The sequence below is a fragment of the Homalodisca vitripennis genome, chromosome 1 (assembly GCF_021130785.1).
Source record: "Homalodisca vitripennis isolate AUS2020 chromosome 1, UT_GWSS_2.1, whole genome shotgun sequence".
NCBI lineage: Eukaryota > Metazoa > Arthropoda > Insecta > Hemiptera > Cicadellidae > Homalodisca > Homalodisca vitripennis.
In genome coordinates this window covers 110,914,505-110,932,412 of record NC_060207.1, presented here as the reverse complement: position 1 = coordinate 110,932,412, position 17,908 = coordinate 110,914,505, and the positions used below count along the sequence as shown (strand labels likewise).

At 32.3% G+C, this 17,908-nt stretch overlaps 1 protein-coding gene and 1 long non-coding RNA gene across 4 annotated transcripts in view; one reads left to right on the top strand and one right to left on the bottom strand.

Annotated features, from left to right (window-relative positions):
* The window catches only part of LOC124369169 (multidrug resistance-associated protein 1-like), a 53,854-nt gene that overhangs the window by 5,510 nt on the left and 30,436 nt on the right, over positions 1–17,908 (top strand). For 2 of the 3 annotated variants that reach the window (XM_046826977.1, XM_046826969.1), the window contains 12 exons: positions 335–528; positions 1,327–1,509; positions 3,263–3,437; positions 4,372–4,540; positions 7,139–7,290; positions 8,574–8,711; positions 10,017–10,163; positions 10,844–10,928; positions 12,978–13,177; positions 14,283–14,459; positions 15,328–15,495; positions 17,334–17,514. In XM_046826977.1, the coding sequence (XP_046682933.1) occupies positions 335–528; positions 1,327–1,509; positions 3,263–3,437; positions 4,372–4,540; positions 7,139–7,290; positions 8,574–8,711; positions 10,017–10,163; positions 10,844–10,928; positions 12,978–13,177; positions 14,283–14,459; positions 15,328–15,495; positions 17,334–17,514 (1,969 nt within the window). The remainder of the gene's footprint in view (positions 1–334; positions 529–1,326; positions 1,510–3,262; positions 3,438–4,371; positions 4,541–7,138; positions 7,291–8,573; positions 8,712–10,016; positions 10,164–10,843; positions 10,929–12,977; positions 13,178–14,282; positions 14,460–15,327; positions 15,496–17,333; positions 17,515–17,908) is intronic. The other variant, XM_046826987.1, reaches the window with a different exon arrangement.
* On the bottom strand, positions 4,113–7,256 carry LOC124369188. The gene is made up of 2 exons (XR_006923050.1): positions 7,126–7,256; positions 4,113–4,526 (listed from the first exon to the last, which is right to left on the bottom strand). It is a non-coding gene; the product is annotated as an uncharacterized LOC124369188 (long non-coding RNA).

The window sequence follows — 17,908 nt, the reverse complement described above, 5'->3', positions numbered from 1 at the left end:
ATATATATATATATATATATATATATATATATATATATATATGTTAAGAGTGTAACATAAGTATAGGAGGTAGACTATGTCTAGTTTCCTTCACTTACGGCTAAAATTAGTAGTTTCTTTGTGGGTGCCATAAATTAATAGGCAAATGATAACCAAGGGAGTTTTACACAAAACTATATAGAAAATAATTTTGATGCGACTGGATTATGCAGAAAATCGTGCCTTAAAGTTAACCATTGAATACTAAGAAGCCAAACTTAAAAGCTAAAAGAAAAGTGTTATGGTGTATTTTACCGTTTCACCAAAGTAACTAATATTAATATTGGTGCTGCAGAAACCATGCCCAGCGGAACGTGCATCATTTGCGTCTTTGTGCTTCTTCGCTTGGTTTGAGCCCCTCATTTGGAGAGGTTTACGAAAACCTCTGACTCTGGGGGACCTGTGGAACTTGAAATATTATGACACTTCCGTTTACGTTGTCACACGATTTGAGAAACAGTGGAGTAAACTTCTGAAACGAACCAATAGGTATTTTAATTAATATAGATTTTTGTTCTTATTTATGTTTCTAGAATGTTAATTGACAAGTCGTTCACTTTTTATACTTTAAATATCTCTGATATTTGTTTCATTTTAAGGGTGTGTTCGATGTAAATATTTTGCAGTGTAAAATAGTTAACTCTGTTTACATTATTTTGGGTGGAGAGATGTCTCAGTTAATAATGTTAGATATGTTTCAAAATGTATATAAGCATATCATACTTATCAGTTTTATAAACACCACAATTTTGCATTGGAAAAGAGATTACATATCTCTATCAGATACATCATACTCAAATAGGTATACAAATTGTTTGAAATAATTCCTTTGCAAAGTACTCTAATAAGTTGGATATGTAGCGATACTAAACCACAAATGTTTGAGATAATGCTTATATATGTATATAAATAATGATATAAGTTACTTTAAAATTGTTTGTGTTTATTCATGACAGATTTGTGTTACATGTAAACAAACCAGAAGCAATAATTAGCTGGTTTTTTACAATTGGTTAATTATAACTATGGTTTTTGTACTAAGTAACGGTTTTGAAAATAAAACACCCGTCATACACGAATAAAGGTGACTTTTCAATTGTCAATTTTATGGCAAAGGACGGCAGATATTAACAGTTTAGAGTAACAATGAAATTATGTAATTTAAATTGTATCATATTCATACCATTTCAATCATATTAAGATGTTGTAATGAAAATGTGTGATTTTGAGACGAGATCTAAACTTACCCATACGACATCAATTTTCACTAAAAATATATTTTCATAGGTTTTCAGCATCTGAAAGACACACTGAATTGAATGGATTGCTGAAAAATGAAAGCAAAACCCCAACGAAACAAATTTCAATCGTTGGAACCATGATCAGAACATACTGGATAACCCTTGTCAACGCAGCATTGCTGAAGATTCTATCAGACGTTTTTATACTTCTGAATCCACATCTCTTACAGTAAGTTTACATATAGAGTTTGCAAACATACTTATATTATTAAACTAGTTATAATAAGATAAATAACCAACTACCGCTGCCGTAAGGTGCACCATGTACTTGAAAGTATAAACGTTGGCCCTATTTTAATATTAACTGATTATTCAAGTTATCCATTACGTGAATAACCTTGTTTTTTTGGGAGTTTAAATTTAGTTAAGGTGGAGCAATCGGTTTTTTATTGGGGTTTTAACAACTTTAAAGTCATAAATCTTTTAGATAACTTTCATAAGTCACAAAAAGCAGGAAAATTGTTTGACCACTTCACGAGGATACGCATACATTTAAACAAGTTAATTTGGACAGTTTTTTTTAACCAGAGTCGAATAAAATAATGAAGATAGAAATATGACTATAGCAGTATGAAGGCCTACATAGGTTCAGTATTGTGAGTTTTTTATACGATGAAATTATATTTTTTTATAAGAAATTACAGAAGAAATAATATGAACGTTTTTTAATACTGAAACAAGAAATGTAATTCCTTCCAGCACTCTTTTATGTACATAAATGCATACTCTTATATTCAACCGTTATTATATGGACCTGATTATAATATGCTGTTGATTCTGCTGCTAGAGCATAAAATATAAATTGATAAATTTTGTATTTTTAGTGTTTTCAGAAAAGATAGCTAAAAAGGCTGTGAGTAATATTTTGTTAAAAATAAAAAAGGTCCTAAATTAATGGCTGATTTTGACTGAAACTCACAAGTATGAATGAACTAAAAATAAACAGACTCTGATGGTTTATTTATAATGAAACGTTACTAGAACAGCTCATACGAAAATAGTCCGATGAGGCGGTGTTATCATGTCGCCGCTTAAGACAAGGTTCCACCAACACGGGTTTTATTGTACCAAGCATAACTTTATTATTACTAAAAAAAAAACTATACAAGACAATCCATTTTGAAAAAATACTTTAAGTTAGAACTTTACTTAAATACGTAAGTAACTGAATGTAAACGTTTGTAGACCTACAGTAAACAAATAAACAGTGTTACTTAAATGAAAAGATCCCAAGTTGGTCAATTCAAAATCGTCACACTATATTTTATTAAATTAAGCACAACCATGTTATAAATAGTTAAGAATGCCTATAGCATATGCAGAAAAGTTAAGACTGTGGGGAAAGAGGTGTGTATTTCTAAGAGGGTTTGGAATCGTTCGCTTTGAAATTAAATTTTTGCTATGTAAAAAATAATCGAAACATCTTCTGTATAATCTCATGTGTTGCCTGTGTTAAAGGACCCATAAATAAGGCCTTAATTGTGGTATATGGGGTTGGGAAAGAAGTAACATAAAAAGGAACATTTAAAAAATGAGAAACGCGTAGTGTTGGCATATATTATCATGAAATTGATTTTTATTTAAAAATACTAATATATAACAATTATGCAAAAAGCTTTCCTATCACAGCAATAATTATATAAAGGACGAATGTTTATGACGAAAAATGTGTTTTAATATATTGTAGGACACAAAAGGAATTAATTCATGGGATTAGTTATTAGTCCACGATTTAGTCGGTGTACGCAAAATCACCCATAAAATGAGAATTCCTGGACAGTTTTCTAGTATTAATAGCCAAAAATCTGTTCTTTAAATTTAAATCCATACGTATTTAAACATATATTGGTTTGCTTAACGAAATTTAATCCTCTAGATTAATGTGGACAGTGTGAAAATTTATAAAGATAATTATTTTTTAGGTTAATTATAAAATTTATAGAGAACAAGGATTACATGTGGAAAGGTATCCTGTACGCAAGCGGCATGTTCATTGCTACCCAGCTCCAGACGTTCTGCTTACATAGTTTCACCAACATGATGTACGGCCTTGGTGTGAATTGGAGGACAGCTATCATGTCTGCCATCTACAAAAAGGTAATAAAGAAATTGTTGATCCAATTGTGACCAACGTCGGCCAAACGGAGGTGTACAATGTAGCCGGGAATGTGGGCATAGACTTCCTCTATATTGCAAGTAGTCTCCCAACAAACAAATAAAATTGTACTACTCGAGAACGATACGAGTACAAACGATGAACAGTACATACACATGAATATTTGCCTGCAAGGACCAGCGGTTTGCGTGCAAGAAGGAGCTCACGTTTGGCAGTTCATTTCTATTATGTATGTAAATTAATAAAATTATTACCGTACTTAGGAGTATATTTTAACACATTTACTGTATGTTGTAGGCATTCATCTGAACTGTTTTTTAGTGAAGTGGAAAACGTATATTTTAGATATGTTTGTTTTATTTTTCTTCGGTCACATGATCAGAACTTGACGTTAGCAATATAAAGGCTGTTACAACTTCTCTGGAGAAACGTAGCTGCGGAGTAGCATGTGAACTGTCTACGTGAAAAGAACACAAATATTGGTGGACATCTCTATTGTGCCAATATGGTGTATTGATGTAAAAGATTTAAAAAAATGTGAAGGCAACAGTGTTACTGACTTTTTGTATCACTGAATAATGGCAAAAGTCCGGAAACATCCTGTTTCCTTCACAATCCTTTCATCTTCAAAAACAGGGTTTAAATAAAAAATTGTGTTATGTTATTTTTTTATATATTTTTTTTACTGATATACATATTAAATATTTCATATACGTCTATGTATGCAATCTAGAATGAAGAATGTGGTATCTGAAAGCTACTATAAGAGCCAATGGCTAAATACCCAAACAATAGCCTTAAAACCTTGAAGGAAAACATGCCAAGTTGATTCCATTGCCTTTCCAAAACCTTTCATAGGCAAAGAATTGTTTTTCAATACTGTAGGTCATATAAATGATGACAATGCTTGTCTAGGCTCTCCGTATCTCCAGCTCTGCCAGGAAGACCAGATCCTTCGGTGAGATTGTGAACGTGATGGCGGTGGATGCTCAACGGTTAGTCGACACAACTGTATACTTGCACCTCAGTTGGACAACTCTATTATCCATCATAGCGTGCATGTACTTCCTCTGGAACATATTAGGTGAGTTTTAACTCTGTGTTCAATAACATGTTGGCCAATTTAATCCAAAAAGGATAATTCCACTAAATACTAGTATTCATAATAATTAAATTGATAAAATGCCACAAACTTTTTTCGTTACATACAAGGCGTACTGGAGTTGTTTCACCATTTTCCCGCTACCATAGAGTCACGAAATTTATAGGTTAAATAAATGCCAAAACAAACTAGTTTCTATGTTGGAATTCGCCTTACTTTGTGTGTCAATTCTTTTTAATGGAGTGTCGACTATTTTCCCTCTAGCCATAGTTATAGTTGTATTTGGCTTATAGTTGTATTTGGATCTAAAATAAAGTTTTAATCTTTAATTCCAGAAAATGGGTAAAAATCCACAGTTTTTAGCTTTTTAGACTTTGAGGTAGGTATTTACGTAATACAACACTGACTGTTACGAAAGGAAGAGTCTAGTGAATTGTGAACTGTATTTGTGGACCTCTGCTTAAAACCTAAACTAAGTTTACTTCATTTACGATAGCATAGTTTTACTTTTGAATATAAGATGCAGTTATCTATATTAGTCTGTATACTATGTCCATCTGTGATATTTAAACCACTTCATTGGTTTCATTCTGTCCAAAGACGTTTGGATGAGTTCTTAATCTTCTGGAAAATTCTGGGATTTGAGGTACCCAAAAATATTCACTTGCCGGCTTAAATTAAACGAAAGTCCTCTTCCTAGATATCGGATTACGAAGAAAGAAGTCGTCACTGCGGTTTCGGACACAGTGTCTAAAAGAAATAAAAATTCTCGGATGGACCTAGCTGAAAGTTAGTATGAAAGTTACCTAGAAGAAGAGAATATAACGGATAAATATAAAATTATAAAATAATGTAATTATTTTCATAGAAATTATATTTGACACATTAATTTATTGTAAATCTGGAGGCATCTCTGGAGTCTGACTAACATGAGCGTATGAACAGATGGTATACGGCAGAAGCGGTGTAACGCCACTGGAAACGTCGTAAATGTGTGTGTGCGTGTGTGTGTTGAGGAAAGTTACAATTACTCCGCGATGTTGATGTCTTGTAGTAAGGTGTTTAAACTAAGTTAAATTAAAATCTCCCAACAAAATTCTAAATAGTAGTAATATTATGAAAATCTACTAAAAGCCTAAAGTAAATGTTAGTATTTAGCATAAAAGTTACATGAAAAAGTTACATTAGTATTGTACTCTTCATCACTACAACATGAGTTTGATATAGTCAATGGTTTTCTCAGCTCCTAAAAATTTGTACTTCACGTATGGTGTATAATTTTAAATGTGCTAGCTTTTTTCTTCGAATTGTAATGACTGGCATAGTTTATGACTGAGTCATTAGCTGATTTCTATCAAAAATGGCTAAATGACACACCTAGGATGGAAGCAGTGATAAGGCGAATTATCAGATTCAAGTCAAATCGAGAGAACAATTTCATGGTGTAAGCATTCACTTGAAGCCGAGTTGTGACACACCTATCATAAAAATAATAATAATAGTAGGCATAATATCAGCCAACATGCCTGAAAAGAAAGTCTGGTTTAATACCAGGTACTCACGCTCAGTTTCAAGTGAACAAAGTTAGGGTTTCCTCCACATTAAGGATAATTAGAATAGAATAGAATATATTTATTGCGTTGGCAATATATATTACGCTGTATTGCAATAGTCAATAAGCACATTTTTCATGGTATTTATTTTAAAAACTGAATCCATTCTCTCGACTTTCCATACAGTTGTACGCAGGCACACATACGTACAAACATACAAAAGTCGTGGGATCAAGCCCGAGTGTACCCCATGAACTCGCCAACTGAGCAAAAAGCACAACACACCATATAGTGTTTTAATTGTGTGTTATATTTTTTTGATTGGTTTCTAAATTTAGACACTATCTTTGACACTAAGAGAACCTCATTCACTTCAACAATCATTCTACCTGTAGACATAGTGATAAATGACCACTTTATCAAAATATCTCATCATTTCTGGTTATTAAAGTGCCACTTTTGAACATTATTAAGGTTGCCCGGAAGACGTGAGTGACAGATTCCGTCTTTTCTGTACTTAAAGTAGGTTCTACTGGCATTAGAGTAGTATGAGTTATAGAAATTTTAGAATTTCTAATTCATGTCTTAATGCAGAGTTCATACTATTAACAACACACTGGGCTGTCTACATCGTGTATTGGTGAATGAACTGTGCCTTGCTGATTTTATGGATTATTTTAATGTAATGATTTGATTTTAAACATGTGACGAATCCTTTTGTACTTCGTGCAGCCTATGCGCTTTTTACAGAGCATAAACCTAGTGTAACTGCTTGTCAAAAATCTGTTGTAACAACAACTGTGTTCCTATATAGAATGTCTTTTTTAAGAATTTTGCATTTTCATTATTAGCATCCAGGATTTATCTTGTTTTTTTTAGTTAACAACGCAAAATAATTCTATGTAAAAACTTAATGGAAATTAATTTTTTGGTTTAATTGTTCTTTTTTTTAAATTTAGTATAGATGAAAATACATCTTTAACTCGTATTTTTTGGACTTGGAACCAAACATACTGTATCTTTGCAGGAGTGGCCACTTTAGCGGGTGTCGTTGTCTTGGTCGTTCTGATTCCAGTAAATGTTGTGATTTCCAACAGAGTGCGGACACTGCAGTGGAGACAGCTGAAACAAAAAGATGAAAGAATCAAAATCCTCAGCGAAGTCCTCAGCGGTATCAAGGTTAGCATCGGAGAAAATCAACACACCCCACAATAGAGTCTTAGAATGGGATTGAGGGAAATTTAATGCTTATATTGGTCTCCTGCAAGCCATTGGCAGAAAATAGTATTTTTTTTTTATTTACAAAACACTAAGGGGCTTTGTCACATGATTAGTGATGGTTTGATTTTAAGTACCCGTAAAGCAGAGGATTGAAACATTGTTTCATTCAAATATAGGACAAATTAACAGTTTCTTTGTTCAACATTAGTTTTTGAAAATTATAAACTTAATTAATTAGAGTCTTAAGACAGCATAATCATGACAAGCTTAGTTAAGTTTATGGTATAAATTCTCATATAACTTTAGAAGACTGTAAGAAAAACGTTAATTGACTTTATCCCTCGCAGAAGATAAATAATAGTTTAATCAGAGAAATAAGAAACCATGTGACTATTTTGATTTTCGTAGTAAATAAAAACTGTCTCATGAGGTAATTTTTACTTTCCCCATACATTCTAAACGGTCTTTTTACCTATTTCTATTCCATGTAAAGACCAGAAGGTAGTTGGCTGAAACAAGGGCGAATCAGAACGAGCGCAAAGTTACTTCTAGATACTCTTATGACCGTCTGTTATTAGTTTCTAGAGAAAATATCCTTACTCTCGGTCGCTGTGGAGAAAACTGGCTTCGGTCTGTTCTACCTCTTGCTTTATTTTTTGAAGGTCTACTTTTCTACTTTCTTGCTGTTTCCTTCTACATGCACTCCAATCTTCTAGACATGCACAGCGCTAGTCTGATCAGTCTAGTTGAAATGCAAGGAAAGTCACAAGTACACATATCCTTTTTCTAGCTACTAACATGTACCTTCTATTTTCTTGTATCTATAACAGTGAGTATCTATAATATTAATAATATAATATCCATACGGGTCAATTTCACATAATTTTGAAAGATGCATTATTCTTTAATGTTATACTCGTACAATGGTTATTTAAAGTTTACCTACGTTTCTATTGATCCTATTTTATGGTTACTATTATTGAATAAATTCAATAATTTAATCAATTAAAATAAGTAGCAATGATGCTCATTATATGTTAGATGTGTTCACAACCATTTTCTTTTTAAATAACTAGCTGCATGATTATTTCTCCAAGAGATATTCTTTAGTATTTAATGCACTAAGATTTGATATTTAACATGTAGCGACATAATTGCACACATTCCAATCTAAAATACAAGATATTTGGCCCTTATTTTGCTAAATGAAGATCTCACGAACATAATTATTACTTTTATAGGTTTTGAAGATGTACGCCTGGGAGCAAAGTTTCAGAAAATCCATCCTAAACATTAGAGATAAAGAGTTATCACTATTGAGGACAGCAGCTTTGTTGAATGCTTCCACTTCATTCTTTGCACTTTGTTCTTCGTTCCTGGTAAGATTACATTTTAATAGGAGAACCAGCATTACGTATCTACCTACAACATTGGTGAGTTCAAATAATTGAAAAATGGTAAATATGTGAAGACATTTTTGACGATCAGTTTATAAAAAACGAAATAAACAAAATTACCCACTCAGCTCAGCTCTCAGAATATCAAATAGTTCCCTTGGTAAATTTATTCACCATTCTAAAATACTAATATCGTCCCCTAAAGATTTTTCAATTTTAGGAAGAGTGAATACAAGGTATTGTATCAGGCATGTGGAAAAAACTGACCACATTGTTTTATGCCTAATGTATCACAGTAAACTACTCGCGACATTTACATCACATACTTTTTAAGTGTCAATGACAGAGATATGACTCGATAACAAGTGGTCATAGTGTTATACACAGGTTAGTGTTATACAGTTTCACTTGATGAGATAAAGTGGCACATGTATTGCATACAGCATAGATTGGTGTATGCAAGACACCCACAGCTAACACCGAATCGAAGCATGAACAAAATCCAACAATCATAACTATTGAAGATGAAGATATAGGCTACAAGTTTTTATTTTCTTGTGCTTCCAGGTTTCATTGGCATCTTTTTGCGTGTATGCAAGGCAGCTTTGTTGCATACAGAATCAGGATAAGCAGCAACTTATTGTTATACAGCATCAGGCTATTGTCACTATGAGTCTGGTGACACAATGTATGACATTAGCGGCAGTCTCTTACGCATGGGAACCGGATCTACTGTTGCTATGCAAATGCTCATTTTCTCTTGTCGAGCGTATGTTTGTTTGCACTCAGTTATCCCAAACATGAATGGAATGGACATAGAAATGCGATTATAAGAGGAACTCATAGTTGAGGCAAATACATTTAAAACTCTGGATTAGAATATTTATGCACGCCACTATCACAAACAAGTAAAAACAAAATGGCGCAGTCTTTTAGCTATAACTTTATCTGGTAAACTAAAACGCCCTTTCATTTAAAAACTTGCCATTCTGAATATTTTCAAGGTCTTTACAAGCAGATCCGAATTCAATCAATTTAGTAAGGGGACCTGCTTTATCGTCTTGGATGATGATTTAGACAAGCTTCGCTAACAGGCATCGAACTGGTTCGAATCCAGTAGCGAAATGTGAAGAAAAGTGCCTAAATCCACCCGTTTATAGGGTGGAAAAACCAACAGCTACATCTGTGGACATCCACAGCTAACACCGAATCGAAGCTTGAACAAAACCCAACGATCATAACTATTGAAGATATAGGCTACAAGTTTTTATTTTCTTGTGCTTCCAGGTTTCATTGGCATCTTTTTGCGTGTTTGTCTTGATTGATGAACGTAATGTGCTGACGCCAGAGATTGCCTTTGTCACCATGGCTTTTTTCAACATCATGAGAGCTCCTCTTTCCTACATACCAATAATGGCTGAATATAACATTCAGGTCTGTATTATTGCCAGAATGGAAAAATTTTTATTTAGATAATATTATCAAAACCAGTTGTGCTATATCTTATAAAACAACTTGTTAGCAGTGAATTTTGATTAAAGTTAGATTGATTAAATAGAAGATTGTTACATCCAAATTGCTGTTCATTATTGTTATTGGTTATTAAAACATCTCAAGCTATTTCTACTTTACTGTTAATATTTAAAAACACCACAACAAAAAAGAAAGTGAGATTGGAAACGTATTAATTACATATTTAAAACGAGACATCTCCAATAATTCTATAACAAAAGTAAGAGCTTACAAATTTTTAAGTATAATATTGTTCTTACGGGCTGAAACTCAGCAGAGTGAACTCTTAAATTGAAACGGCTATAGTTTACTGAATGCAATAACAAGTAAAATATATAATTTCATTCTCTATTATGTTCATTTATAGTTGTAATAACAGCTGATCGTACTCAATGGTTTTGCGAGTGTTCTGGAGTCACTTAGTAATACAATAAATTATTACTACAGTTCATGTAATAAAACATCTAACTTTTCATCATAAATAATGGTAATAGTCACTCTCTATGGGCACTGTATTTTATACTGTCTTTAGTGTTCTAAAGAGCACTATAATACTATTGGTACCTTGTACCTAAAATATTTGTGTTCTTTTTTTGATACAGTTTTATGTGGCTACTAAGAGAATAAGCAACTTTTTGAACGCAGATGAGTTGGATTTTACATCAGTTTCTCACGACATCAGCAGAAGTAAGAAATAGTTTGACTGTGATAGTTGTAGTCTGCAATGATTATATTTAGTCATTATATTTAGTTAATGTTACTTCTCAAGAAATTGTCAGAGCAACAATCGGGTTTTCAAACATTTAGAGTATTTTTTATACTATTTCAAATTTGTAAAACTGTTAAATCTCATCTTTGTTCACTTATATTGATGTCGAAAAATCTTGAATTGGCAAGTATTCATTTTAAGTCTTACCATACGCAGTCTCGTGGTATTATTATAGACACGTAGCATGGCGCCCAGTCCGATACGTTGGCCTTACGAGTGTGGATTTAAATAAAAATAAAAATGATTAGAACACATGAACATACATGTAATATTAGACGTCAAGTATAATACTACTAACTATATTAGGACTAACACACACAAACACACACACGCGCGCGCGCGTTTGTTTACCAATATAATCATTACATTTTCCATAAATTTAATGTAATTAAGAAATATTTATGATTTAAATTATAATAAAATTTTATCAACAGGTAAGAGATTACAGAATAATGTAAGCTATTCTTTCATGATGTTAGACAAACTAAAAATGGTTTTTTAACCCGAACTTTTAAAAATTATGTTTAGATTATTCTCAGTTTCAAATTTTTAATTGATCACGAAACTCACTCAAATCTTTTAATTTCATTTTGTTACTTATTCACAACCTCAGAGATGTCTGTTAGAACACTTGGTGTGTCGTATCCATACCTAGTCGATATAACCTATTGAAAAAGAATTGAAATTAATACTAAAAAATATTTAATTTAAACAAAATCCAAACCCAATAATAATAACACTTAATATTGGGAAAGTTACATGGTGACGGACAAAGAATATATAGCTGCTGCCTCCGTTTATTAACTGTAAGACCCTTTCTAGAAATCCGTTGTCTCAGATAATAACGAAACTACGCGGTATATTAACACTAAATTTATGTACCATTCAATCAGTAGTATACGAATGGTTTAGATTCTTCCCTATAAAAGTGTTGAATAATGCAAACAGCACCTAAAACAACTGTTCAATGTTATAAGTAGGAGAGTGTAATAGTCTCATGCGTCGTTGTTAGAACGATCGTGTTTAAACAAATAACAAAGGATTTTGAACATCAGTAAGCATAAATTTAGCGTGCTGGAATTATTTAACTTGCAATACATGATATGACAATACATTTTGTCAAAATTCCGTGAGGTCGTTCAAATTATTTGGTTAGTTTACGTACTTATTATATGTCTGATACATATCAGATATATATCTGACACAACATTTGACAATATCTGACACAGTCCAAACCCAATAATAATAACACTTAATATTTGGAAAGTTACATGGTGACGGACAAAGAATATATAGCTGCTGCCTCCGTTTATTAACTGTAAGACCCTTTCTAGAAATCCGTTATCTCAGATAATAACGAAACTACGCGGTATATTCACACTAAATTTATATACCATTCAATCAGTAGTATACAAATGGAAAGAATCTAAAGATTCTTCCCTATAAAAGTGTTGAATAATGCAAACAGCCCCTAAAACAACTGTTCAATGTTATAAGTAGGAGAGTGCAATAGTCTCATGCGTCGTTGTTAGAACGATCTTGTTTAAACAAATAACAAAGGATTTTGAACATCAGTAAGCATAAATTTAGCGTGCTGGAATTATTTAACTTGCAATACATGATATGACAATACATTTTGTCAAAATTCCGTGAGGTCGTTCAAATTATTTGGTTAGTTTACGTACTTATTATATGTCTGATACATATCAGATATATATCTGACACAACATTTAAATGACTTATAGTACTCAATATGAGATGCAAGTGAGTAATACATTAAAGATGAAAGTATGGTCTTAATTTTAGAACTTTCATAAACGTAAAATTACAGGCCTACTCAGGTTTTATTTTTCTATTCTATAATATTATAAAGCACGTTCCTACTCAGTTTATATACACCTAATAATATTGTATAATATTTATATATAGTTTGTACGACTGATAAACTATGTATGCACTCTGTGCAGAGGAACCACTTGTCATAGAAGATGGGACATTCTCGTGGGGCTGTGACAAGGATGACAAGCTTATTCTCCGCAACATCACATTGAAGATACAGCCTGGGCAGTTGGTAGCAGTGGTGGGACCCATCGGTGCCGGGAAATCCTCGCTCTTGTCTGCATTTCTAGGAGAAATGGTGAAGAACTCTGGATTTGTCAATACGAAGGTACAAACACAAACGATATGTTACATAATCAAGATTCCTGAGAAATAAAAGTAAAATGAATACTGCAATATTTTTTCTAAAACACTGCATAAAATGTTTTTTATATTGATTATAAATAACAAACTGTTATGTTACTAAACACAAATTAATTATATCTATGTTGATAATCCAGAATTAAATCTTTATATTACCAAATGGAGAGTTAATTGTTTATAATATCAAATAGATGTTAGAAGGTTTTATGACAACTGAAATGTTAGGATATCAATGTTTTTGGAGTTATATATTATAACACACCAGATGAATACTTAACATCTCGAAATCGTTTGAGATACAAAGAAATGTTTATAACAAAATGTTTGGGAAGTGTTATAAATAGTACCCTTTATAAGCATTCCAGAACAGTTTAGTTATTTTCTCTAGATAAAAAAATTCGGAGTTGTGAATTACAAAAGTTTAAACGTCCGCCATACTGATACGAAATGGTGTGTCAACTCCATACATATTATCCTACAACATGAACAAATACGAGTAAATTAAACTAAAGTTGACAGTTTACAACAGGTCTGTTCGCAATCTCCAAAATCGGATAGCAGATCTCAACACCTGGTTTTAGAATTTGTTTCACGTAACAAATTTCTGGAAAAGCTAATTACCTTAGCATTTCCTTAATATTATTGGTCATAAATCGAGGATACATCTTCAAGAATCAACACCGGGCTCCATTTATACATTGAACCAATAAATGATAATAGGAAAGTACAAGAAGTTAAATTCAGCTCTAAAGCCATGCTGAACGTTGAAAAAGGATTTACATTAATTTTGTAATAAGTACATATGTTATTTATTACAATGTATAACCAGAACCTATAACCATTTGGAACTGTTTAAAAATGTTATAATATTAGGAATTGTGTTGTATTTTTATGAATTTTATTTTCAGATGTCAATATATATTTTGAAGGTTAAATCTTAACGGGAAAGTTTTAACCCAGTTCACAATACAGCCATAAATTGTGAACCAATAGGATCAACAATGGTTTTTAGTGTAAATATTTAAGTGATCAAAATAAATAGAAAAACTCAATATATATTATTATTTCAGGGAAAGATAGCGTACGTTCCACAACAAGCTTGGATACAAAATACGTCCGTGCGAGAGAACATTACGTTTGGTAACACTTTTGAAGAGAACGAATACAATAAGACAGTGAAAAACTGCGCTCTGACACCAGACCTGGAGATGTTGCCTGGAGGAGATGCTACTGAGATAGGAGAAAAGGTAAAAGCATCTGTAAAATACATTCCAATATGAATTATTGACTGCTTTTAAGTGCTCGTATATAAACGTTTAAGAAAAGAGTTTTTTTATCCTTACAAGAGAAGGACTACATGTATAATAATTAACTCTATAATAAGAAATAATAAAAAGCAAAAAAAAAACAACAGGAAGATTAAATAAAATGTCAGATAAACACAGCAAACTTCAGTGAAATAAACCTATAATTTAAAAACGTATTACCTATTAAAGCATTAAACTACATAGTATTAAACTTGCCAAATAATAATAATAATTTCAAAATACGTATTAATTTCTTCTTTGTATCAAAAGAAGAACAAATAAGTGATAATGTATTGAGTGGAAGAAATGTAAACTCTGTTCTGAACTAGTGTGCTTTACACAAATCAAACTAATTATCATAGGGGGTACACTACTATTTTACAACAAAATTTTATATTGTAATTTTTATAGAGCACATGAATCAGATTGTGTAGCAAAATAACGTATTTATCAAAAATCTGTCGTTAGAAACCGAATTTGCAAGAATATAATATTTGAAATTATGAGTAAAATGCGCTATAAGTATTTTTTTTTTTTACTTATAGGCCAAACTAATAGAAACGTCTTATTTGCCAAAGTCAATATTCAGTAGTGACAAATCATTACAAATTTTATTAAATTCAATAATGACATAGGCAGATATCTTTTTCTAATTGAAAAATTACAAGACAGTACTATTTAAACTTAACAGCGACTATAGTCACGGACCAACTGTAGAACGATCTAGTTTAGAAGTAATGTACATCCACCGTACTGGATGTTTTCATATTTGGAAGAAGTATTTATTCTACTTATGTTGTGCTTGTAGGGTATCAACCTGAGTGGAGGACAGAAGCAGAGAGTGAGTTTGGCTCGAGCAGTCTACAGTGACGCAGATATCTATCTGATGGATGATTCTCTTAGTGCAGTTGACTCTCATGTCGGCAAACATTTATTTGAGAATGTTATTGGCCCTAGGGGACAGCTGCACTTGAAGGTTGGCAATTAAGGCATGTAATTAAGATAACTAACTGATCATAGGATATTTTAATGAAGAGATAACGAGATTATTTTGAATATTTTCCAGATTTATTTTGTTAAAAAATCCAAAAAAAGCAAACCACTGTGCCACGTTTTGTTTTAGAGTCGTCCGTAAACCATTCAAGCTCCGCAGATGTAATAGGTCTAATTCTCTTCAATCAAGCTTCCCTAGAAGGTGTCGCAATCTTGAAGGATTTGTCGAAGGAAAATCTTTGAGACATCTGATCAGAGATCATGTGCAAAGCATTCCCCTGAATCATGATGCTAATCTTTCAGTTCCTCTGTTAAAGCCCGAGGTCGACTACAGTTCCATCTGCTGAAGATAGTAAGCACTCCTCCTGGCCATATCTCGGAATGTCACTATAAGGCAATCCGAACCAGAAATGTATGTTCACACGCTAAACCGGAAATAAGAGCCAGTTGAAATTTTATTAGCCAGTTGAATTATTTCTACCTCTTAGCAGTTAACACAATAATTTGTACCATAAACATGACTACTTCTGATACAAAACTGTTACAGGGCTTCGTCATATTACTCCGTCACTAGTACTATCACTAATATACTACGGACTTAGTATTCCTCAAATCTAGCCTTAAATATTTTAAGTGGACATCGATGGAGATACTCATTCAAATATTATAGAATGTAGCAGATAAATTTGTATATATCGTTGCTACTAATAACAATATGTTCAACAATGTGTATCAGGGTCTCATATTATTACTTTTTAAATTGAAATAAATTTATCAGGAGATTGGAATTCAAGAGACAATAAAGTATTTTTATGTCATTATAAAGGATATTTCTTTAAATATTCCCTTATTTGAATAAGTACCTGTTTATTCAATAGGAAATTCAATAAGAAAAGCCGCGGGTAACTGCTAGTGATAAATATAAGTTTTCTCTTGAGTCCACTGTCATTTAGATTGTGTGGCAGCGGTCATCGTCCGTTCTCCTGAATTACTGTGGTGTATTTCTCGCACCCTTCATCACTATCACTAGACACCATTCAATATATTTATCCATCTCTAGCTTAGTGTTGATACTGCTTTGCACTGCACTTGGGTACAAAGTAAGTGACTGTGTCATTAACCTCTCTACACACAATCAAATTCTTTCTATATACGATATCTTAGTAGATTGATGGTCAGTATTAACAATTCTTTCTTGCATCAATGTTTGCCTCTAAATGAAAATTATATTAAAACATGCGGTTTCTTGAATATTGGGTATCTAAACATGGCATGGCTATTTTAGTTATATGTAGCAATATTTAAATGTTTCATTGTTTACGTGAAAATATTGTTTTATTCTGTGTTTGTTACATATTATATACGATTATATCCTCCATGTGAGATAATGAACGTTATTGCTTTTAATTTGAGGTAATTTATTATTAATATCTTAGAATACCAAATGGGGAGTTTTGAGTTTTCTGGGTATTGACAGATTTTGTAACTGAAATGAAACGTTTAAAAACAGTTTATTTATGTCAACACAGAGAACTTGCAAACGTAATTGCTTTTATATCGGTTCCATTAAAAATTTAATTAACATTTCCATATAAAAACAATCTGTAGTTATAAGTACTGAACGGAAATGGTAAACCGGTATACCACATTTTATCCATACCTGTTTGATTGTTCTAGCAGTGATGTAATTTATAATAAAGAATAGGACCCGGATTTGATACAGAGATTTGTTAGTATTTGTCTTTTACTCCTTTAATAAGTGGAAAACTTGTAAATAATAATTTTAATAAAGCCTACTTTTACATTTCCTACATGATATAGACTCGTATCCTAGTGACCCATGGTATAGCGTACCTGCCCCAAGTAGACATGATTGTGGTGATGAAGGAAGGAGAAATCATGGAACAAGGAACCTTCAAGGAGCTGTTGGACAAGGAAGGAGAGTTCTCAGAGTTTCTGATTCAGTACTTGACGGAAACTGACCAACACGAGCTAATTACAGGTAAGTATTTACTAACTCCTATTGATCTAAGGTAGAGGACTCCTACTGAAGTATTAAGTGCTACAATTTAACGCTTTACCACTGAATTAAAAAGTGGTAGTGTTGGTCAGAAACTATATAACATTTTGTTCAGCGGTGCTAGTTGTAAAAGATACGTGTTGAGTGATAAATAATTAATACTATTATTGGGATAACAGATCCCATTATTCCTTAGTCCATATCCCTCACCCACTGTGAGTTAATGAGTGGAACAATACACGTTATTCGGCAACAATAATCAGCGTTGAGATTTCCCCACTCCAAATGGTATCTTCTTCTTATGACTTCTTTCTTCTTTTTCTAAATTTTCCATCTATATAAGCATAATATTCATACAATTTAATCTGGAAAAATT